Consider the following 25505-nt stretch of genomic DNA (forward strand, 5'->3'; position numbering starts at 1 on the left):
TGTCTCACAGTAGGTTAATTGTCCAAAGTATAGTTTTCCATCTATTGGTTGCCATTTCGAAATTCTTTGCCAACTCCTTCAGTGTAGGATAAAGTCAGTAGACTAGCATTCCTTGATTCTGCTGCAGATTGATCTTTACTTTTCCCAAACTAAATTTGAACATTAGTTCAAACAAATAATTATGTTTACTGTGTACGTACTGGGCACTGTGCTAAGCTCTCGAAATGTAATGCTAAATAAGATGTGATCCCTGTCCTCATAGACTTGCCTAATTGCTCCAGCCTAACTGATCTGCATGATTTAAACATAACATGTATAGTTTTGCCTTTTTATCTTTGCTTATGTAATTCTTTTTCCCAGCGAATCCTTCCCCTTCAGCATATTCAAATTTTATCATTTTCAAATCTCAACTCTGGTGATAATCTCCAATATGACTATTGTCCCTGTGTATGTTAGGTCATTTTAGTCTCTTTTCTCTGAATGGCTCTGGCACCTAATTCATACTGTTCATTTATGAGGTTAATTTGTAATTATTAATAAATACTAATTTTTAACTTTTAATGTGTGCATCCCCCCATATATCCTATAAGGTTTTGGATGGCTAAAACCTTACCTCCCTCCTCAGTGATTCATGTCCTTCCCCTGTGCAAAATACACTCCCTTCCTTCCAAGGATCCCAAAAGTCACATCCCATTATACATCACCTCAGAGTCCAGAATGTCTGCATCAAAATCAGATCCAATGTAGATGAGGCTCCTCAGGTATAGTTACTTACTAGTAAGTACAAATCCTCCAGTATAGGAATACCTTGTTTTATTGTGCTTTGCTTTATTGTGCTCCATAGATGTTGCATGTTTTCTAAATTGAAGGTCAAACCCTCCACCAGCAAAATGATTGCAACTCACTTTATTGCAATATTTGCTTTATTGTGGTGTTCTGGAACCAAACATGCAGTATCTCCAAGGTATGCCTCTGAATCTGAAGACCTGTAAACTAAAGAAACAAATTGCCTAGTCTTCACACCTCAACCCACACACACATCACCTACACACCCAACATATAATGATAAAACAGGAATAGGATAAATTGCTCTAGACCAGTGGTTCTCAACCTTCTGGCCCTTTACATACAGTTCCTCCTGTTGTGACCCCAACCGTAAAATTATTTTCGTTGCTATTTCATAACTGTAATGTTGCTACTATTATGAATCGTCATGTAAATATCTGATATGCAGGATGGTCTTAGGCGACCCCTGTGAAAGGGTCGTTCGACTGCCAAAGGGGTCGCGACCCACAGGTTGAGAACCGCTTCTCTAGACTTTCCTGTTCAAAGGGGGAAATGAGAAGCACAAAGGAGTCATTGGTCTGTAGTGATTTTGAAATGTGAATGGGCAAACATTGGAGGTTTTGATTAAACCTCAAGTTCTGGGAATACTTCTTTAGGGTTCCAGGCTTTGCTCTCTGAGCTCTGGGTTCCTGCCTCTGAGTCCTTTTTTATGTTATGTGGCATGTGTTTGGAGCTGAGTAGTTTTCTTAGGCTGCTTCCTGCCAGTAGAATTGTGTGGGTCCAGTGGGCTCTTCATTTTTTACTGTCGCTGTTCCTGTTAGTCCACTTTGCAGTGTGTTTGCTGACGTATTTCTGTCAAAAATTGTGTCAGCTTCCTGTGAATCACATTGGGGTTTATTCCACCAGATAAAAGCCATATCCAAGAATCTTTGAAATATGGGCTTCTGCAGAGGTATTGAGGTACAATGCCCTCCAGCTTTCTAGAGGGCCTGTTGTTTGTTTGAGAGCATCTGTGATCTTTTAAATCTTTTTAAAGGACTTTTTGTGTAACATTAATACTGTGAAGTGCCACCCTCCATCTTTCTGGGGTCTTAACAGAAGGTTTTACAGTTACCCCCTTGGCTATATTTTTAGGCCATGTGTGTCAGTGGCCTGGATGCCATTCTTCACTTTAGCATCTTTTGCTATCTTAAGAGACTGAGAATTTTCAAAACCAGTCATGTCCTGGTTCTTTTTTGTTTGTTTGTTTTAACAGTTCTTTAGTTTATCTCTCTTCTCTTGCATTTTACTGTGAGCAAGAAGAAAAAAAAAATGGTATCACCTACGACACTGCCTTTGCTTAGAATCTCAGCTAGGTCATTCATATTATTAAGTATATTTCCTATTTTCCATATTACTGAAGGTGATAGTGTTGCTAAGTTTCTACTACTACTTAACAAAGGTCCTCCTTCCTCCAGTTTCCAAAAACATTTTTCCTCACTTCCCTTTGAGCCCTCATGGGAAGCATACTAACAGTCTGTTCAAGGCAATTTAGGCCTTCTCTAACATGCTCCTCAAAATCCTTCCAACCTCTACCCAATGCCAAGTTCTAAAGCTACTCCCACATTGTTAGGTATTTATTAGGGCAGTATCCCACTTTTAGCTTTCAAAATTTGTTCTAGCTACCTCTTCCATTGTTCCAAAGTACCCCAAAACTTAGCAGCTGAAAGCAACATTTATTGTCTTTACAGTCTGTATGCGACTTAACTGAGCCCTCTGCCTCAAGATCCCTCAGGGGGTTGTAATTGTGGGCTCATTTGAAGGTTCACTAGGGGAGAATCTACTTCCCAGCTCACTAGGTGTGGTTGTTGGCAGGATTCAGTTCAGAGCCTGTTAGATCAAGCATGTCAGACTCACAGGCCGCAGGCTTCATTTATTTAAACAAGGCATGTGGCCCCTCAGCTGTGAATTTGACATGCTTGTGTTAGATGGAGGCATCTTTGAATTCTTTGCTTGTGAGCCTCTTTCATAGGGCAGTTGACAACATGTCTAGCTGGCTTCCATCACAGCAAAAGATGGCTAGCAAGACAGAAACGAGAATCTTTTTGTAACCTAATCTTGGAATTAACATCCCATCATTTTTGCCCTATTTTCTTTGTCAATAACAAATCATTAGGTCCAGCTTACTCATGAGGGGAGGAAATTATACGAGGACTTGAGAGGCAGGGATTATTGTAAGCCATCTAAGCAGCTGTATGATCTTTGGCCACTATTTGCATGTGATGGCGAATCTACATTTCTTGGATTTGAAATTAGAAAAGTGTCTAGAACACACCAGTGAAATAATATTTACATAACACATTTAACAGTTTCTTTACAACCTTATAACCTACTGAGACTTGAAAATAATTTTATGAGCTTAACTTCATACAAACCACGTTTTGTTCCCACACAAATGTAACTGTTGTTCATATACTCCCATGAAGTATGATGGAATATAAGACTTTTAAGAGATTTTTGTTATCAAAGCATATCTGACTATTGGCAAAATAAATTATGTGCCTTTGAAATGAAATAAATGAGTTTACTTACCCTAGATTAATTTTAAGGTAATAATATTCTTTTACTTTTAAGTGTAGTTTTTGAATTATGATAGAAGAGGTAGTATTGCGTATACCTTAGCATAGTAAATATGGATTGTATGGCTCCAGAGTAATTATAATACAAATATACACATGAAGAAATATCCTATTTTTGGTATTGGAGGAGGGGGACTGGGAAGAATAGTTGCAATCTCCTATACCTGACCTGGAAAATATGTTTTCATTTAAAGATGGAAACCTTTGAAACTTTTTTCTTTGTTAGTCATAGTTCAATGGATTCATTATTCTTGCACCAAACCTCCTTAACTCTTGGCACAGAAACCGCTTTAACATATAAGAATGGCATATTGGCCTGAAAAATAATTGTTATTTTTTTCTCATAGATTATTTTAGCATTATTTGGTTCAAAACCTGACTTTGTGTAATCTGATAAATACAGTGATGTTTAGGTTGAAAATGCATAGTCAGTGTATTCAAATAATATTTTCTTTTTTTATTGTTTACATTATTATTGATATCCCCATTTTTCTCTCTCTGCCCTCCTCCCCTTCCCTCTATCCAACACCAAACTGTCTTCTGTGTCTGTAGGTTATGCATGTATATTCTTTGGCTAATTCCCTCACCTTCTTTCATCTAATTAAGTAATTTTTTCATTTGTGGATTTTAGGAATATGATGTTTCTTTCATGTTTACCAGAATGTATGGTGGTATATTTTGTAGTTATGCTAAAAAGCTTAAAATGGAGTGGAGGAAGAGTGTGTATAGATGCCTAAAACTTTCTATTTCAGAATTGCAGCTAAATCTCTGATTGTTGTGTGATACTGAGAAAAATTGCCAACAACAAAAACTGTTATTAAATAACATTGTGGATATCCAGCCATGTTTTAGTATACACAGTTCCTTTCTAGCTTATTCCTAATATATGAAATTGTCTTTCTTTTTCTCTCTTTTACAGGTAATATAACATTACAAAGCAAGATGGGTAACATCACAGTAGGTATGTGCTAAGATGCTAATTGGTAAATTTTGCATGCTTTTTAAAATGACTATATTTGTGGTATTTTGTTAGGGTAAATAAAGTCTACAGTTTAGCTAATGACTTGATAGGATACTGGTGTGCAAGTTAAATATAGACAGACCCAATGTATGAATACGTGAAATTATTTCCAGAAATTTATTGTAATTTAAATTTATAATTACAAAATTTATTATCCTATAAATATTGTATAATTATTGGTTTGGCACCAAAAGGGTTAGAATTCTGATTTCACTGCTTTCTATACATGGGCAAATTACCTAAACTCTCTGTGCCTCAGTTTCCAAATCTGAGTAAGCAGAAATAATTGTAAGGACCTATTATATAGGGTTGTTGTAAGGATTAAACACGATGTGTGTGTGTGTGTGTATGTATGTGTGTGTGTGTGTGTGTGTGTGTGTGTGTATATATATATATATATATATATATATATATATATATATATATATATAGTAGTTTAACACAGTGTCTGACATGGTAAAAATCTATAATAATAAAAGCATAATATGCTGATTAGACCAGACAGCTGAACAACCTTCTGGATGAAGCCGGGGCTGCGAGGGCCGAGCCCCTTGCACGAATTTCGTGCCTCGGGCCTCTAGTTTAATAAATAATAGTCATTTTTATTATTGTTATTGTCCTAACCCTAGGCCAGAACTAAACGTTAGACTAAATCACTAAATCAGGGGTGGGCAACCTTTTTGACTCGAGGGCCACTGGGTTCTTAAACTGGACTGGAGGGCCGGAACAAAAGCATGGATGGAGTGTTTGTGTGAACTAATATAAATTCAAAGTAAACATCATTACATAAAAGGGTACGGTCTTTTTTTTTTTTTTTTTTAGTTTTATTCATTTCAAAGGGGCCGCGGCTCGCGGGCCGTAGTTTGCCCACGGCTGCACTAAATCACTGCATGTGATGCTGTGCCTGCTGAAGGAAAAAGTTCAGATGTCAAGATAGTTTATATAAAACTTTCTCTATCCCAAGTAGCATCTGCTTGCCTATAAGGTGAAGGCACACTCTGAGCTCTCTGAGTGGTGGTTGTTTTTTAGTCCCTAGAGCAGCGGTTCTCAACCTGTGGGTCGCAACCCCTTTGGTGGTCGAACGACCCTTTCATAGGGGTCGCCTAAGACCATCCTGCATATCAGATATTCAGGATTTATAACAGTAGCAACATTACAGTTATGAAGTAGCAACGAAAATAATTTTATGGTTGGGTCACAACATGAGAAACTGTATTTAAAGGGCCAGAAGGTTGAGAACCACTGCCCTAGAGGGTAGGGGGTTTGGGATGGGAAACTGGGATCTTTGTGTGCCGGGAGCCGGTCCATGCTTGTTGTTTCAAGGGACCTGGCATATATGGCATACTGTTCTTAATATGTTTGCTCACCTTCTTGGCACTATGTGTTTTAACCAAGGTCTCTGAGAAAGGTTGTTTCCCCAGGTATGGATTTTCCCCTGAAGTTAGGGAGGGAATAAAACCTCTTAACTAAGTGCCAGGTGGGTAATTAATCACTTTAACTACGAACAATCATGCTTAAGCTACATAATCTTTACTCCCTGGAATGGAGATAAGAAACGCCCTAACCTTTGGAATAGAGATTGATAGGATTGGAATCAACTGGTATAAATACAGATGTAACAACACAGAACTTAGAAGACAGAACTTAGAAGACAGAACCTACACAGAACCTAGAGACAGAAGAACTTTGCTAGAGACAGAACATGGCAAAAGATCCTGGACAGAAACTGGCCTCAGAACCTAGAGACAGAACCTAGCGAGAGAACATGGCAAAAGATCCTGGACTGAACCTGACTACAGAAATTGGCAAGAGAACCTGACTAGAACCTGGTGACTGAACCTGGCTGGAGAACCTGGACAGAACCTGGCTGGAGAACCTAGCGAGGGAACATGGCTACAGAACCTGGCTGGAGAACCTGGAGAACCTGGCTGGAGAACCTAGCAAGACAACATGGACACAGAACCTGGCTGGAGATCCTAACCAGAACTTCGCTGGAGATACAGATCAGAACTTGGCTGGAGATCCTGACTAGAGATCCTGGCTAGGCTGCTGATCAACTGAATGCTATCTCCGTGTCATTCCTTCTTCGCCGACTCCGTCCACACCTTTGGGGACCCCTGGACCTGCTGGGGATGGAGCCCAGCATCTGGCGCCCGAACAGGGACCCCTAGGTAAGCCCCACTCTCGGGACGGATAGAACTCCACCGTAGGAAGAGGGTGGATAGTCTTCACCGACTCCGTCCACCCCTTTGGGAACCCCTGGAAAAGGATTCCCCTAGGTAAGCCCCCCGCCATTGAGAACCCCCACACTCGGGACGGATAGGACTCCACCAGGGTGCTACAGACCCCCCTATAGAGGATAAGTAGGGTAAGAAGGTGGATAGTACAGAACTTAGATTGAGAAGATGTGCCATACTGAGTCCAAAGAAAGAAGACTCTCTATTGATTCTTAGATTGAGAAGATGTGCCATACTGAGTCTAAAGAAATAAGACTCTGTATTGATCTTTTAACTCATATGCTTGCTAGCAGAGGAATTAAGGTTACTCCCAGTCAGACAGAACTTTTTATGCAAGAAGTGTGTCCATGCTTTTCTGAGGAAGGAGAGGTAAATATAAAGGCATGGGAGGAGGTAGGCCCAAGGAGCCTTATCCTTAACCCCACTGCAGCCTTTCCACCCCGGGAAAGTGCAGGATTGGCAAGCTCTCCCTGGGGTGATAGATCAGGACTCAGGTAATAGCAGAAAGCGCCAATCCTACTCTTAAAAATGGATACAAGAGAGCATTTGGGGTTTTTCTTTTTAATGCCTGCTTTTAAAAAATAAAAAAGGGGGAATTTGCCGGGAGCCGGTCCATCCTTGCTGTTTCAAGGGACCTGGCATATATGGCATACTGTTTTTAATATGTTTGCTCACCTTCTTGGCACTATGTGTTTTAACCAAGGTCTCCTCTCTGAGAAAGGTTGTTTCCCCAGGTATGGATTTTCCCCTGAAGTTAGGGAGGGAATAAAACCCCTCAACTAAGTGCCAGGCGGGTAATTAATCACTTTAACTACAAACAATCATGCTTAAGCTACATAATCTTTACTCCCTGGAATGGAGATAAGAAACGCCCTAACCTTTGTAATAGAGATTGATAGGATTGAATCAACTGGTATAAATACAGATGTAACAAGACAGCAATACACAGAACTTAGAAGACAGAACCTACACAGAACCTAGACACAGAACCTAGAGACAGAAGAACTTCGCTGGAGAGAACATGGCAAAAGATCCTGGACAGAAACTGGCCACAGAACCTAGAGACAGAACCTAGCGAGAGAACCTAGCTGAAGAACCTAGAGACAGAACCTGGCTACAGAACCTGTATAGAACATGGCAAGAGAACCTGACTAGAACCTGGTGACCGAACCTGGCTGGAGAACCTGGACAGAACCTGGCTGGAGAACCTAGCGAGGGAACATGGCTACAGAACCTGGCTGGAGAACCTGGAGAACCTAGCAAGAGAACATGGACACAGAACCTGGCTGGAGATCCTAGCCAGAACTTTGCTGGAGATCCAGACCAGAACTTGGCTGGAGATCCTGGCTAGGCTGCTGATCAAATGAACACTGTCTCCGTGTCATTCCTTCTTCGCCGACTCCGTCCACACCTTTGGGGACCCCTGGACCCGCTGGGGTTGGACCCCGGCAGGTGAATACAGCTGTAAGTTATGTTGTAGTGCAAAATTGCGAAGCCTTCAATCAAAATAAATGTTTCATGACATCTGTCATTTGTTTTGACACATCTTTCAATTTTTAGGTTAATCTAATTATTACGAATTATAACTATTTTTCTGATTTCATCTGCTGATCGAAATCAATTGTTTTATTTCAGTTGAATATCAACCCATTATAAAAGTAAGATGAAAAAAAGAGTTTTCAAGCAAAGATCGAGTTGCGATTGTCCAGTTCTTGATGCATCAAAAGAAAAAGGAAAAGTTGCAGAAAGGCACAATTATGTTAGCAGCAAAACAATTTAAGTGCAACAGAATGACCACATCAAGAATTTGGAAGCGTGCCTCTGAAAATAATTGTCAAGGAGAATCTTATGCTAATGTTGATTCTTTGAAAACACATAACTGTGGACGTAAATGCAAAGATTATGGAGAAAAACTTGAAAAACTTAGACATATTCCTCTTAGCAGAAGAGGCACCATATTAGTCTTTGATAATATTTCTCCCAAAATACTGGATAATATGTTTCTGTCACTTCAACAAGTTATGCTGGAAGCAATGAAGAATGATGGCTTCAATGATTTTAAGCTCACGCATATAGGGAAAGCAAAGCTTCGCAGCCAAGGATCCTACCTACAAGTTTATAATACAGTAACAAAATTATTGAAAAATCCAGAAACTATCTGGGCACTCAAAATAAAAATTAGGAGTACTATTTTTAATTTATTGTTTAATCTAGTTTTGTGGAGTTTTTTTGTTTTTTTCTCAATGTCTCCCCATTCACAGTACAGACCAGGCAAAGAGCCTGAGCTGAGGTGTATAGGGGTAAGTTTACTCTGCCTCCTATTTCTGTACAGTCAGTGTAAGAACACAGCCTGTGGTAAGCACCAGGAGGCCTAATCTAGTTTTTTGATAATAAATGTTGCGTTCTATATTTTCTTTTGCTACTGTTGTTGTGGGACAAATTACATTCATCAACTGCTACTATTATTATGGGACAGAGGGAGTATAATAGTATCATCTTTGGCATTAGTTTCATCACACTCCCTACTCACTTTGTTTCCACTTTGAAGCCATAAAAGCTCCAGATAAAATATGTTTTTTAAGAGGCCTCTCTAAAAAAAAATATTCTTTGGCTTTTCAGGGCAGTCAGAATATTCAATTAAAGGTTCAGTTGCCATGGAGAGGAGAAAGAAGGAGAAGCTACTTAGCACCGCAACTCTTCAACATCATGCTCTTATGATCAACTTGATATGTTGGCTGATTGAAAATGGAAATTGATGACATAAAGAAATTTGTGTGTCAAATTAGGACCACCTTAATTATGATTTTCTTTCCCTGACTTAAGATATCTGTTCAATTCCAGAAACTTGAAAAATATTTAGATATAAACGAGCTTCACTCACTCTTCAAGTGATTCCCCGCCCCCATTTCTGTCTCTCTCAGAAATGCAACAAAACCTTATATAGAGTAATCTCTCACTCTGAGCAGCACCTTCTAGTACTAGCAAATTTGATGAGGAGAAAATATGAGGTTTTAATTTTTAGGGTCAGCTTTAGCTCAAGCGGTTACTTCGGACTCTGCTTGTTGCAGACACAATTTTTGTTAACTTTGCCACTACTTATATGTTGACTATACACGAGATATAATTCTTTAGTGAAGATTGAAAGTTGATAATAAACTAAATGTATCAATGATGCTTAATGGTCTTGGCTGTCAAGGATTCATTGCTTATGTACTGTCCTTCCTACACATTGGGTTTTACAGTAAACATGTTTAGACAGGGTGCCTTAGATGTTTAGAGATAAATTATGCAGGTTACTGTCGACAGGGATTTTTTATTGTCTGGGCGTATAATTCTAGATTTCTGTTTTTGCTTTCATTTTAAAGCAGAAGATGGCATAGTTATAAGAAGTATTTATAAAACGGTGCAAGATTCTTAGCTCATTGTCCTAATACTGAAGCAGAGCTTTTTATTTCAAGTTTATAATTTCAGTTATTCAAATAAGAATGATTATGCTTATAGCTTTTTCCCTTCCTCCTAGATTCGTCCTCTGGATGTCTAAAAGCCTCAACTCATCAGGGTGCCTTAGATGTTTATGTCAGCCAACTGGGGAAGGTGGAATTGAAATCCCATAAAGGTTAGCCAAAGGGAATATTTTATTTTGACATGTGGTGTAAGGAAGGTTTTACATAACATTCAGGAAACAGATGGTCAATTTATCTTATCTGTGGTACTGACATAATGATTTCAAGAACATATCTTCTGCCCTCTCTTCTGTGTAGTTTTCATGGCTCCCCCAGCAGCCCTGCCTGGCCCTAGCCCATCTGGTTTCCTTTGATGTTTAGTGGCTTTTCCCCTCTCCTGTCTTTTCCTAAGGCAGGTTACAATGGCCTCAAGAACATATCTTCTGATAGAAACTGATTTAAAGACTGAAATACTACTCTGTAGACCAATGATCTTAGAGAAACATTGGGGAAAGATGGCCATGAAGACTCTCTTTCCCTTTGTAGTTCCAACAAAAATGTTATAATATAGTGATTCGCTATTATTATAAAAAGTTTTAGTGTTAGTGTTTTTCAATGTAGCTTTATGTCTGAAATATAATATCCTTTGGAAAATGCTCTCTTTGGAAGCTTTTCTACCAGTCTGTATGTGGACCCTCTGAGGCCATCACTAGTCTAGAATAATTCTTTTCAAAATGTGATCCTGAAATAAAGGTATCACCAGGAGGGTCTTCTAAAGTGATTATTGGGTTAGTCTTTTGAAGTACCAAGACTTCTTATGTGGCCCTGGCCTAGTAGCTCCAATAGGCCAAGGTTGTAGATTCTATCTCTAGCCAGGGCACATACAAGGATCAACCAGTGAATGCATAAATAAGTGGAATAACAGGTCAATTTTCTCTCTCTCTCTCTCTCTCTCTCTCTCTCTCTCTCCCCCTCTCTCTCTTCCCTCCTCTCTCTCTGCCTCTCCCCCCATTCCTTTCTCTCTCTAAAATAAATAAATAAATAAAAGCTTATTTTGTTTTTCCTTCTATAATCTTATTTCAAATAACTTATTCTAAGCGTCCAGGTCTTTCATTAAAAGTGGTACACTTTTTAGTCATCTGAAGACTGTACATGAACATGCACACATGTATGCTGGCAAGTGGCTTGGGTACTTGGAGTAACTTGGCCATAGGGACTGAAGTGGCCTGTGCAGAAAGTTATGAATCATAGCTCTGTATAAAAGCTTTTAAAAAATAAATTCTAGAAGCTCTTGTATATTGGCCATAACAGGGATATATGTATAACAAGGAAAATACTTCCTTACAGAGACTGGTTGTTCCTGCTGTTGGTAATTTCTTTCCCACATTGGTTTAATACTTTTTTTGTGTGTCAATGAGGCTCACTTATCAGAGTGTCAAAATAAAACTACAATTGCAGAGGTCTGAAACTGAAGTTACTGCTGACACACAGGTGTGACTTGATTTCTCAAGATCAATTTTTTTCCTTTTAAATCATATCATGTTCTGACTAAATTTCTAAGAGCCTCAGTAATGCTATTCAGTGTATTTTTTGAGTGCCAAAAAAGTCATAGAATTGCATTTGAAAAGGAGAAGAAAACCTACAATTACTGCATTTAATGTAACTAGTAACAGAGTAAAAGCTTTTACACGAAAGTTTTATCCTGTTGTGTATGAATGGGCAGAAAAGTAAAACATTGTTAATCTTCATCACTTGAAATATTTTTCAGTGTTATTTGGAATGTTGATTAGGATTACAATTTTGTATTTTCTCTGACTGAAACCATGTTACTGGCAGAAGCTTAAAGATAACTGGAAACAAAGATTCCTGTCTTATTTTAGTTCTCTTTAATTCTCACTACCTTTGGCAACAGTGACTTTTCAGAGTAATGGAAACTTAATTGGGATTCTGTTGCTTAATGGTTAGTAAAGACATCTGGAATCCTTTCCAACTCTACCACTGTCTTGCTGTAGGGTTCAAGAGCCATTTGAGTCTCCTAGTTTTTCAACATTTGTCATGTGAAAAAGAATGTTATAATGCTTGTTTTCTCTCTCCCAATGAAAATCAACATGGGAACTTATTAATTCATTCAGAAAGGCTGAGATTACGTTTGAGAGTCAGGCCTGCATCTGAATACTGACTTTTATACTTAAAATTTGTCCTTGATAAAACCACTAATCTCAATATAGTATGCCTTCAATAAATGGTGCTGTTAGTATTAGTTTTAGTACTAATTTTTGAATTTTTAAAAGAATGGTATTGATGTTGATAACCATGAAGCAGTTTATGAAGTGAAAAGAGATTGAAGATATAACAACTTTCCTTTCTAAAAAACAAACAAATAAAAACAACAGTTCGTGTTAAAGAGGGGACATTTGGGAGTTTTCAAGTCATGAGAGTTCTTCATTTGCAAACAATAATGGAGTATTGGTAGTGATGGTTGTTTTTAAAGGGTATATCGAGATGGGGTAATGCTGTTTGCATTGCTTAATATTTTTAAAGCTCACAGATTCACGATCCCTTTATTCATTTAAGAACAGAAAAACATTATCACATTGATGTATTTAGAGACACAAAGTCCCCCAAAAGTTTTTAAAGTTTGTTATTTTCTTTTTAAAGTATGTTTGATAGATAAACACCTTTTCCATCATTTGGAAATTTTTCAGGGTTGTTTTTTTCCTAAAGTTCTCATATTTGTTGTTCTGGGGAATCTCCTGTCAGTAGTTTACATTTAAACTTTGAAAAGCAATTTGTTTTTAAATAAAATAAACCAGTTTTAGTGATGTGCTTTGTTACCCACTTTTTTGCAGGAGTATATATATTAGAGTTCATCAGTCTTACCCCAAACTTGCAGCTCTAGTTAGGAAGGCTAACAGGATATGAAATTAATTACAGTAGGAGGCAAACAATGACCTGTAAATAAATGCATTCTAGAAAGAATCTTTAAAATAGTCACAATGGATGTCATTCTGACTGTCTTGTTCACAGAGCTGAGGTTAATGTTTTATGGCAGCGGCCTCTTACTTTTTTGATATATGAGAAACAGAGAAAGAAAAAGTTCTGAAAGGAATGTGCGGATGAGTTGGCACTGCAACCCACGTCATTGTTTCAAAAATGATTCCTTAGCTAACAGGACACTTTTTCTTACTTCTTCCTTTAGACACTTGAATTACTACAAGATTATAGTGGGAATAAAGTTGAGTGTCTTGCCCTAGGTACCCAAAGACTGTAATCCATTGAAAAGAAACAGTTAAAATTTAAGTATTCTCTTTTTTTATTATTGTTATCCCCCTGGCCCCTACAAGGTATAACTGAAGGCACAAGACCTCAAGGTTCTAGTTGTGTTACAGTGGCCATTGCAGTCAAGTTTTGTAATACGATGAGGTAGCATAGCAGTGTGTGAAATCCCACAGTGGTTAAGAGCATGGGCTTTATTGTCACTGAACTGGATCTAGATTCTAACACTAGCTCTAATGGGAACTTGAGCAAGTTCTCATCTGTCAAATAAGGATTATAGTAATACCGCATAATGTTGGTATGGAGATTTAAAGAAATAATGTGATTAAGGTATAAGAACATTATACCTTAGTAAATACTCAATGATAAATCCTTTCTACAAGCTTCATGTGTAATAAACCACTCACTTTTCTGTGATGAGAGCTTTTGACAAAAGAAATAGTTCACACTGTTCTAGTAACTCATACTTTTGACAGAAGTTACTGTGAATGCCTTGGGAGTAAGAAAACATTGACACCCCCTGACCTCCATGAGTAAGGAGAAGACAGTGTGCCAGGAGCAATGCTACCCATTCATTAATTTTTGTAATAGGCTCTAGTACTTTTGATTTCTTTGCATTAATAAGCTTCCTTATAAACTTATTACAGGCTCTGTTCTTGTCAAGGTCCCATCTTCTCTTCAAGTTCATTTACAGTTATCAGGAAAAGAGGTCAATGTGAGCTCAGAAGTCCAAGTTCAAGAGATGGCCGAAACTCATAAAGATGATGGTGTAATAATTACTGGTAAGGAGGCTACATTTTACTGTGTAAGATGAATAGTCATTGTCCATACATAAATAGAAACATGGTATGCTTAATTTAAGTTTTAGTCTTTTATTCTTTTCCATTGTCACATTTTGGTGTTTTGACACTTTTTTTCCCCCCTAACTGCTTATCAGTAACATAATGCAGACATTTTGTTTGGGATACTCACCAGTTCTATCATTGGTTATATTGATTAAAAATGTTTATCTTGAAGAGATATTTGCATACCATATTTATAGCAGCACTATAGCCAAGAGGTAGAAGCAACCCATATGTCTATTGATGAATGGATAAATGAATTGTGGTATGTACTACATACAGTGGAATTAAAAAGGAAGAAAGGCCTGTCATACGTTACCATGAATGAACCTTGAAGACATTATGCTCAGTGAATTCAGCCAGTCATGAAAAGACAACTGTATGATTTCACTATATGAGTTATCTAAAGGAGTCAGATTCATAGAAACATGAAAGAAGGGGAGAGGGAAAATGGAGAGCTATACCATGGGTATAGAGTTTCAGTTTTGCAAGATGAAGAAGTTCTGGAGATCTGTTGCACAACAGTGTAAATATTCTTACCACTACTGAACTGTAAACATAAAAATGGTTAAGATGATACATTTTATGTTATGTGTTTTCACCCCAATTTAAAATTTTAAAAATCATTTAAAAACATTTTTTCCTGGCACTACTGCTTTCTAATTCTTGGACTTAAAAATCAGCTAAATACATATAATCCAAGATTTAAAGTTAACTTTGTATGATTAGAATAAATAGGAATTGGGTTTGGTATTATGCACTTTGAAAACTTGTTCTTTTAGTATAACAAATTCTCAGTCCTAAAAATGTGAATAGCTTTACACATTTTTCCTAATTACCTCTGGCTGTATTGATCACTGATACTACTTTTAAAGTTATTTATTGTATAGATAATACATATACATATTTAAAAAAAAATTAATGGTGAGGTTTTCTTTTAAATCTTACCAGCATAAAAAAAAAAGCATAAAAAAAAAAAAGAAAGAAAGAAAGTTGCCGGGGTCCAAACCCAGCGGGTCCAGGGGTCCCCAAAGGCGTAGACGGAGTCGGCGAAGACTATCCACCCTCTTCCTACGGTGGAGTCTGATCCGTCCCGAGTGTGGGGTTCTCAATGAGGGGGGGCTTACCTAAGGGAATCCTGTTCCAGGCATTCCCAAAGGTGTGGACGGAGTCGGCGAAGACTATCCACCCTCTTCCTACGGTGGAGTCCGATACGTCCCGAGTGCGGGGCGCTTACTTAGGGGTCCCTGTTCGGGCGCCATATGCCGGGGTCCAACCCCAGCAGGTCCAGGGGTCCCCAAAGGCGTGGACGGAGTAGGCGAAGAAGGAATGACATGGAGACAGCGTTCAGTCGATCAGCAGCCTAGCCAGGATCTCTAGCCAGGATCTCCAGCCAGGTTCTGGTCTTGATCTCCAGAGAGGTTCTGCTTCAGATCTCCAGCCAGGTCCAGTCACCAGGTTCTAGTCAGGTTCTCTTGCCATGTTCTATAGTCAGGTTCAGTCCAGGATCTATTGCCATGTTCTCTCCAGCGAAGTTCTTCTGTCTCCAGGCTCCGTGTAGGTTCTGTCTTCTGAATTCTGTCTCATGAGTTCTGTGTTCTGAGTTCTGAGTGTTTCTGTCTTGTTACAACTGTATTTATACCAGTTGATTCAATCCTATCAATCTCTATTACAAAGGTTAGGGCGTTTCTTATCTCCATTCCAGGGAGAAAAGATTATGTAGTTTAAGCATGATTGTTCGTAGTTAAAGGGATTAATTACCCGCCTGGCACTTAGTTGAGGGGTTTTATTCCCTCCCTAACTTCAGGGGAAAATCCCTACCTGGGGAAAACAACCTTTCTCAGAGACCTTGGTTAAAACACATAGTGCCAAGAAGGTGAGCAAACATATTAAGAACAGTATGCCATATATGCCAGGTCCCTTGAAACAGCAAGGATGGACCGGCTCCCGGCAGAAAGTGTGTGGTGGCACTGGCTGTGGGGTGTCTTCATAAGATCAAGCTTCAGTTTTAAATATTTTTTTTTTATGTTAAGAAAGCTGTCTGTTAGAAGTCATAGAATATTAACAAAAGTCATAATAATAATAAAAATAATACCCATACACTCTCAGATCTAAATGATTGCATTTAAATGGGCAGCTCTTAGTTACATGATGAAAATTTAAGTGTATTAAATGAGATAAGAATCAACTTCTTCTGATCTAATCTCAAGTTTGATAAGGAGCCCACAGAATTATCTTTTTTTTGGCCCCATAATATAAAGGTAATACAAATTGGTTTAACAGTGTTCCAAATGACAGTGTAATCAATTATTTTATATATGTTAAGAATGTTTGAATTATAAAGTTAGTTTGTCATTTTTTTATTCTGTTACTCATAAATCATATGAGTAATTTAGATTTCATTTTAATTCCATTTTAAAGTCCCATTCTCATCACTTCAGCCATTAAATCATTTAAGAACACATACTGGTTCTGTCATAAGATAAAATCGGTATTTGCAGACCTGATCTCTTTATTAACTTCTTGCCCATTTCTACTCTACTAAACCAACACCTTAATATACTTAAAAACAAGCAGTATCTTTTCCTAGTCTAGCTCTTCCTCCTGCTGTCTTCTGTATTTTCCTTCACTCGGTCAATCACTCAACAAGCATTTATTGAGTCAGGCACTATGAGAAACTAGGAGTGCAAAGCTGACAAAGTATGGTCTGTCTGACATCAGAGGAGCTTACATTCTAGAGAGGCAAAACAAACAAATCAGTGAATACAATAAAGTGGGAAAATATTACAAAAGAGTTATGTACGGGGTACTGTAAGAGCATGTAGGTGACACAACTAACTTAGACTAGCACTGTGAGTTTAAGGAAATGAGAGAAGTCCAGTATAGCTAGAGTACAGATAGTAAGTGGAAGAGTGGCATTAAAGGAGGCTGGGAGTTAGGAAGGAGGTCAGATCACATAGGGCTGATTTGAATTTTATGCTAAGTGCATTACCAAGGCACTGAAAGGTTTTAATCTGGGGTTCACATAGTCAGATCTATATATTAGATCACTGAATGTTGAGTGGAGAAAGCTAAGAGAAGACAATGGTGGACTGAAGAAAAAGCTAATTAGCAGCAGGTTATTGCAGTAATTCAGGAGAAAGAGTGCAGTGGCCTGGACTCCACAATGATCTGTTAAATTCAACATGTAAAATAACCTTCAACAAATTTTGGCTGAAGAAATAGATAAATGGATGCTATGAGGAAAATGCATACTTATCTCATTGGTTATCATGAAGCTTCTCAGCTTATTTAGTTCTTTTTGTGTGTTATTTGTTATTATTATGTATTACACTCTAGCCCTACTTCCTAAACCAGGAAGGTTCAAATTACAGAATGAATTTTATTTCCTGTTCATAGTGCAAGATTCTAGGTACTGATCAGCAGAGTTCTTTTGTATGGTAGCAAATGATATACTACACAGTTGGGCCTCAGATGGATCTGTAGGTTGCACTGATATTAGATTAAATCCATTAGAATGATAATACAGAAGGACCTCAGATAAAGAGAGAGCAGTCTTTTTTTGGAGAGAGCTTTATGAACAAGTAGAGGAACTTTCATAATTCATTTTGATTCTAAAAGTGCTTGGTGCCCAAAAGGCCACAGACCTTATTTATCGAGTAAATGGAATGTTTTTAGAGGCCTAGAAAATTAGGGCTGATTGCTTTTTCTGTGGGTATTTCAATCTGAAACCCAATTTTGGAAATAATAGGAAGCTTTACTTGTGAATTATTATAGGCAGCTGAGCTTATCTCATCTGGGTCTTTCTTACGGAGCCTATGAAGCATAACAACCCTCTCTGCTAAGAAGTCTGGATTTGTATCTGGAGCATGACTTCTGCAAGAAGCCATGCCATAAAGTTTATCATGAGGGCTCAGGCTTCCCACAGGCTTTTATGTTTCAGCCTGTAGCTTTATTTGATTTCCTGCTTCCTGGTTTCGCTTGCTGCTGTGTCACTGATAAATAAGATACATCGTATGATTTACAAGTATTACGTACTATTTTGAGTCAAAAGAACGCCTGGGACTCTCAGGCTGAAATATTTTCCTACTAAAAAGATGTGTACGTGTGTATTCTTTGGGTTGCACTCTCTAATTCTTATAAGTTCTTGGTTCTAAGTTTCTTCTCCAGCTATATATGGCAAATTCAACTGATGGTGCATGGTTTACTGGTAGGTAAGATATATCTAGGAAGCTGACTTCTCTGTTAGGTTTTAGACTTGATTTCATCAACCTAGATAGGAAATTTCACTGTGAAGTACCAAGCCCCCCAAAATGCCTGTGGTACAAAGTCTTTTAAATCATTTTTTTTTCAGTTACAGTTGCCATACATTATTACATTAGTTTCAGGTGTATATCCCACTGATTAGGCATTACATAACTTAAGTGACCATCCCAATAAATCTTGCACCTGGCACATATACTATCGTATTCGAATATTATTGACTAGATTCCCTATGCTGTACTTTACATTTCCATGACTATTCTGTAACAACCAATTTTTACTTCTTAATCCTTTCACCTTTTTTTGCCAATCTCATCTGGCAACCGTCAAAATGTTCTCTGTATCTGTGAGTCTGTTTCTGTTTTGCTTGTTTGTTTATTTTGTTTTTAGGTTCACTTGTTGATAATATGTATTTATTGCCATTTTATTGTTGTATTTTTTATCTTCTTCTTAAAACAGACCCTTTAACATCTATAATAATAAAATGGTAATAAGCTAATTAGACTGGACGTCTTTCGGGCATCATTCCAGACATCATTCCTGATGAAGCCGGGGCTGGAGGGAAGCCAGCCAGGTCCCGGATGCCTGCGGGTGGCCCAAGGGAAATTAGCTCGGGTCCTGAGTGCCTGCCAGCGGCTAGAGAAAGAAGCTGGTGCCAGCAGCTGAGGGAAGGAAGGCCTACTCTTGCATGAATTTTCATGCATCGGGCCTCTAGTTTCATATAATGCTGGTTTAGTGATGATGAACTTCTTTAGCTTTTTCTTCTCTGGGGAGCTCTTTATCTGCTTTTGGATTCTAAATGATAGCTTAGCTTTGCAGGGTAGAGTAATCTTGGTTGTAGATCCTTGTTTTTCATCACTTTGAGTATTTCTTGCCAGTCCCTTCTGACCTGCAAAGTTTCTTTTGAGAAATCAGCTTACAGTCTTATGGGAGCTTCCTTATAGGTTCTGTCTTTGTTTTAACCTTTTGCTTTTTAATTATGGTGTGTCTTGGTATAGGCCTCTTTGGGTTCATCTTGTTTGGAACTGTCTTTGCTTTCTTGACTTGTATGTCTATGTCCTTCACCATGTTTGGGAAGTTTTAAGTCATTATTTTTTCAAATAGGCTTTCAATGTTTTGCTCTATCTCTTCTCCTCCTTCCGGCACCCCCATGATGTGAATATTGGTATGTTTAAAGTTGTCCCAAAGGCTCCTTACACTATCCTCACTTTTTAAATCTTTTTTTCTTTTTGCTGTTCTGAGGGGTATTTGCTTCCTTATGTTCCAAATTGCTGGTTTGATTTTTAGCTTCATCTACTTTACTGTTGATTCCCTGTATTACTCTTTATTCCAGTTAGTGTATTCTTCATTTCTGACTGATTCTTATTTATACCATTGAGATTCTCAATGAACTGAGTGTCCTTATAACCAGTGTTTTGTTCTCTCCATCTAGTAGATTGCTTGTCTGCATTTTGTTTAGTTCTCTTTTCTGGAGTTTGTTCTGTTCTTTCATTTGGGCCATGCTTCTTCATTTCCTCATTTTAGCAGCCTCCCTGTGTTTGCTTCTATGTATTAGTTAGAGCTGCTATGTCTCCTAGGCTTGATAGAGTGGCCTAATATAGTAGGTGTCTTGTGGGATCCAGTGGCACAGCCTCCCCAATCACCCAGGCTGGGTACTTGAGTTGTAGATGAGCCTTGATTGCTATTGACATGTCAATGGGAGGGATTTATCCAGGCCAATCAGCTGTAAGGACTGGCTCTGACCACTAACCTACAACCACAGTAGAGGATCAGCTATGCTGGGGCACACCACACAGAATAGGGCTTACTTCAGCATCGCTCTGGTGCCCCTGAGTCCACCCCTTGAGTGTGTTGCTTTTGAAGGTGGTTGGGTGGTGGTGCTTCAGTGTGGTCACAGCCTAGATTTTATCTGCCACACGTGGGTGTGGGACCAGCCCATCCTTGTCTCTGCCCCTCCTACAAGTCTCAATGTGACTTCTTCTTTAATTCCATAGTTTTAGGACTTCAATTCAGCTTGATTACAGGCATTCTGAATAATGCTTGTTTTTATAGTTTAGTTGTAATTTTGATGTAGTTGTGGAAAGAGGCAGGTACCATGTTTACCTACGTCACCATCTTGACCAGAAGTCCAAAGTCCTTTTCTCTTAAAGCTCCCAATTTAGGTGTTTAGAGGTTATTAGAAAGTGTATTGCTAGCCAAATGATTGTTGTTTGTCATAGACATAGTAGAGAAGGTGGTACTACTGGTTTTACTTTATTTTAGTCAAACTAAATGTAAACCATGTAAAAATAAATTCATTTGGGATCAAAATCAAATTAGAAGAGATTTCTCATTTTTAATTGAAATAGTAATACATTTATGGCATCGTGATTTATGATGGAAAACTGGTTTGTGGGTTAGAAAAGAGGTTGAAATGGGATTAAGCCCAGAGGATGGCACTCAGAAGATCTAGAGAAACTGTTTTCTCTCCGAGTGGGAAAATAACCCAGTATTTTGATTTGATTTGTAGAAATATATATTTTTTAAGAATATTCTGAAGTTCTGGTTTTCTCCAAGCTTAAAGAATATGGATTTGTCAGTCATGTACATGTACTTCAGGATTACTTAGATGGAATTTAGTAACAGAATGAAGAATGCTGTCGACTCATGACTGCTTAAAAAATACTTCGACAGGGAGTTAATGTAGGAACTGTCTTCAGTTGTTCATGCTTTTATGGTGTTTTTGTTTCCCCAGCATTTTGTAAAGTATAAGATCCTGGGAGTATCATAGATAATTAAACATCAACTTTGTTAACGTTTACCCAAAAAAAGGACAGGTTTTGTTTCTACTCATCTGCATACTTTATATATAAGGCCAGATAGTAAATATGTTACATTTTGAAGGCTACATATGGTTTCTGTTACATATTCTTTTGTTTTTTTATAGCCATTTAAAAATGTAAAAGACAGTCTTACCTCTTAGGCCATAAAAAAACAGACCTCAGGCCAAATTTGGCTATGGTTTGCTGACCACTAGACAAGAGACCAAAGAACAGGCCCCAAATATAGAGCATTTCAATTCTGTTGGTAATGCCTGGAGTTTTGTTTGGTTTTGGTTTTGTATTTATTCTGGTCATTCACGAAATGCTGAACCACAGCCAAATCATACCTTGAGTGAACTCTTCCCAGTTGCAACCTAAAAATGATTTGTGCACATAAAAGTGTAACTGCATAAAATTTAATAAACAACACAGCCACACAAGATATATGATGGCAAATAAAAACATGTTCAACACACTAGCCATTAGTGAAGTGCTAATTAAAACCAGAATGAGATACTGCTATATAGTAGAACAGCTAAAATGAAAAATACAAATAATACCAAATGCTGGCAAGGATGTGAAGCGATTGGGTTTCTCCTGCATTGTCATTGGGAATGTAAAGTAATATAGCCACTCTAGCATTCAGTTTGGCAGTTTGTTAAAAAACTAAACGTGAAACTATCATATGATCTAGCGATTACAATCCTGGGCATTTATCTTGGAGAAATGAAACAATGTTTGCACAAATATTCATAGATTTATTTATAATAGCCAAAGCTAAAAATGATTGAAATATGCTTCTACCAGTAAATGGTTAAACAAACTGTGGTATGTTTATATAATGGGCAACTGTTCAACAATAAAAAGGAATAGTCTATTGATATATACAACTTGGATGACATTTAAGGGAATGATGCTGAATGAAAAAGTCTCAAAATGTTACATACTGAATGATTCCATTTATATAACACTAGAGACCTGGTGCACGAATTCATGCACAGTGCGAAGAAATTAACTAGAAGAAACATTTTAATATCACTATTCGCCCTTTCTCTATAATAGAAGTGTCAACCAAATTCAGGATCAACAATGACGGATGAAAACACATGCGTGCGATTGGTGCCAGCGAGAGCTTTAGATATATAGAGATAAACTTGCTTAATTAGACCTGCTTTCTGATTTAGCTAAACTTTTTCCAGCCCAGTGAGGCACCCCAACTTCTCTTTCTGGTAATTGTCAGCAACACAGCAGTAAATATCAACATGAAGCAGATTATTATTGTAGATCACACAGGGAGAACAAAGGGTAAAATACTTAACTGCAGCAGTGTTTGACTATATTCTGTACAGTGAGAAAACCTGAAGTAATTTTCAAGGTCCACCATTTCTTCTTTTCAGTCAGGTCAAGTTTCTAAGCTTTCTAAATCTTCATTTTCTGTCTAATGAAAAGAAAATAGAATTCCACTGAGTCTCCTATCTACCTACTCCAGGACTTCTATGGGAATCAAATGAGATGAGGCACGGGAAAATGCTTCACAGACATTTGGTTAAAGTGTAAAATGTTTGCACCTGGCTATAAAGCAAGTGGTGTTCCTGGGCTGAAGAAGCTGTAAGGAGGCTAGTCACTAAGGAGAGGAAGCTGAACATTGCTACGTGACATCATTACCCTGCACCCACAGCCACCATTTTGGGCTGGGATGTGGGCTGCGTTTGCGCCATGGGGTCTTGGCAGCGTCAGATGTGATTTGGTGGTGTGTAGCTTTGGAGTGGTGGCGGGGCCCGCATCCCACTTGTGGGAAGCCAAGTGTTGCTTTGTGAGTGCCAGGTCTGTGGTGCCATTTCTCTGTAAATGGCCAGGGTGCGTCATGGCAGCTCCTGCATTGAGTGTCTGCCCCTTGGTGGTCAGTGTGCATCATAGCAAGAGATCAAACTCCCCATTGGTCAAACTCCCGAGGGGACAGTTTGCATATTAGGCTTTTATATAGAGAGATTCTTGAAATGACAAAGTTATAAAATGGAGAACAGATAATTAGTTGCCAAAGATTAGGGAAAAAGAGGGAGGATAAAACTATAAAGACATGTCATAAGGGACTTTCTTAGTGATGATAGTATTTTGATTATAATGATGGTTATATGAATCTATACATGTGATAACATGTCATAAAGGTATACCTAAAACATACAAAAAAGTGAGTATATAAAAATGCTGAAATTGGAGTAAGGTCTGTAGTCCAATTAATTGTATTTTGCCAACCAATTACCTGGTTTTGATAATGTACTATGGTTATATAAAATATCACCATTGGGGGAACAGGCTAATGGGTGCACCTCTTTATACTGTTTTTGCAACTTCTTAGGAGTCTTAAATTATTTCAAAATAAAAAGTTAAAGAGAGCCCTGGCTGGGTAGCTCAGTTGGTTGGAACGTTGTCTTTATATGTCAAGGTTACAGATTCAATACCAGTTAAGGCACAAGAATCAACCAATGAATGCATAAATAAGTGGAACAACAAGATGATGTTTCTCTCTTTTTTCTCTCTCTCTCTCTCTCCTTTCCCCTCTCTGTCTAAAATCAATCAATAAAAAAAATTTTTTAAGGGCGTTAGAGTAAGAACAAGTAGAGCATGATGGAGGGAAGGAGGGGAAGAGAAAGAAAAAAATGAAGGCTTCCAGGCAAGAAGCGGAATAAAAAGGACTTATTTACCCTTCTACCTAAAACACCACCACAATTTTCTAAATAGACATAATACATAAAAAACAGTTTCCAAAACACTAGATATTAGTAAATGAAATAGAGTGATCACTGAGAGAAAGGAAACAAAATAAGCCCCTCCCAACTGCCTCGAGAATCTCCAGGCTGTGGTGCGTACAGAGGGAAAATGCATCTATTATGGAACCCAGCAGGCTCCCTGGGTTGAGAAGAGTCCACAGAGACTAAGCACGCTGTAGTTCATAGGACAGAATACCAGCGGGAATAGAGCCTGGTGCTTACGCAGGTCCAGCAATAATGCCTGCTCCACTTGCCACTGGGAAAAATTATAACTCATGGAGCACTAGGTAGAGGACTAAGTAGTTGGAAACAATGAACCCTAGACTGAGCACCCCTCCTCTGCCTAACAAATTATAAAAGCAAGAGATGAAAGGCTTAAACTATTACCAAGTAACTTAACTGCATCCTTGAACAAAGCTAAAGATTTACAGGAATACAAAAATATTCAGTGCCCAACAAAATAAAATTCACAGTATCTGGCATCCAATCAAAGGTTATCAGACACGCAGAGGCAAGAAAACATGACCCATAATGAAGAGAATATCAATTGAAACCCACCCAGAACAGACACAGATGTTAGCATTAGCGGAGAAGGAAAATAAAAGTTATAGCTGTATTCCACATGTTGGAATAAAGTTAAGACATGGAAAATATTTTTTTTAAAAAACCGAAATTGAATTTCTAGAAATAGAACTGAAAACTATAATGTCTGAAATGAAAAATTCAGCAGCTGGGATTAGGCATAGAAGATTTGAGGAAGAAAAAGTCGCTCCAAGAATATTTCTTGGGCAAAATTGGTTAATTGTATACTTGCTCAAAACCTAGAATATGATTATCTTTGTTCTAATTTCAAGTAGTTGAGAGAAAAATACAATGATAGGCACCATTAAAACTAGCTAAAAAATATTTTGCCAGTAAATATTTGTTGTCAAGATATCTTGGTTTGCATTTCTGTCGAGAGAACTGTAAACAGTTAAACCTGTTGACAACATTAAGATACTGGTTATGGAACTGTGTGTGGTATTAGAGGTTTTGTTTGTGAAATACATGCATTAAAATAATTAAATTTCAGCATAATTATTTTCATGTTGTTTTATAAGTATGATTTATTTTCCTAGCCAGCTGGTAAGCTTTTTGAGGGTACTAACATGTCTTTTTACATCTTTTGAACCTCCCTGAAATACTTAGCATGGGGCTTCCCATTGTGGGTGGTCAGTAGAGTTTACACTGTAAAAGAGGGAATCCTCCAACTGTGATGCATGAAGTTTATTCTGGGGCTAATAAGGCAGCACCAGAATATTATCCCTCTGAACCAAAAATATGTAAATAAACAAAGCCTGTTACAGGGTTTGGGGAAGAGGGTGCAAAAACTCATCTCAGTCAAGAAGCTTTTCAAGCTTATTTTAAACCAGAGAACTAAATTATGCCAATGATTCCTTAGAGCCCTATC

The 25505-nt window shown here is 38.0% G+C and overlaps 1 protein-coding gene and 1 non-coding gene across 2 annotated transcripts in view; one reads left to right on the forward strand and one right to left on the reverse strand.

Moving 5' to 3' along the window:
- The window catches only part of FAM185A (family with sequence similarity 185 member A), a 54630-nt gene that overhangs the window by 25122 nt on the left and 4003 nt on the right, over window positions 1-25505 (forward strand). The window contains exons 5-7 of the mRNA XM_059712754.1: window positions 4324-4365; window positions 10183-10278; window positions 14029-14163. Coding sequence (XP_059568737.1) covers window positions 4324-4365; window positions 10183-10278; window positions 14029-14163 — 273 coding nt within the window. The remainder of the gene's footprint in view (window positions 1-4323; window positions 4366-10182; window positions 10279-14028; window positions 14164-25505) is intronic.
- Window positions 8904-9034, reverse strand: LOC132211616 (small nucleolar RNA SNORA51). Its single transcript, XR_009447521.1, has one exon. It is a non-coding gene; the product is annotated as a small nucleolar RNA SNORA51 (small nucleolar RNA).

Source organism: Myotis daubentonii, chromosome 10 (assembly GCF_963259705.1).
Source record: "Myotis daubentonii chromosome 10, mMyoDau2.1, whole genome shotgun sequence".
Classification (NCBI taxonomy): Eukaryota; Metazoa; Chordata; class Mammalia; order Chiroptera; family Vespertilionidae; genus Myotis; species Myotis daubentonii.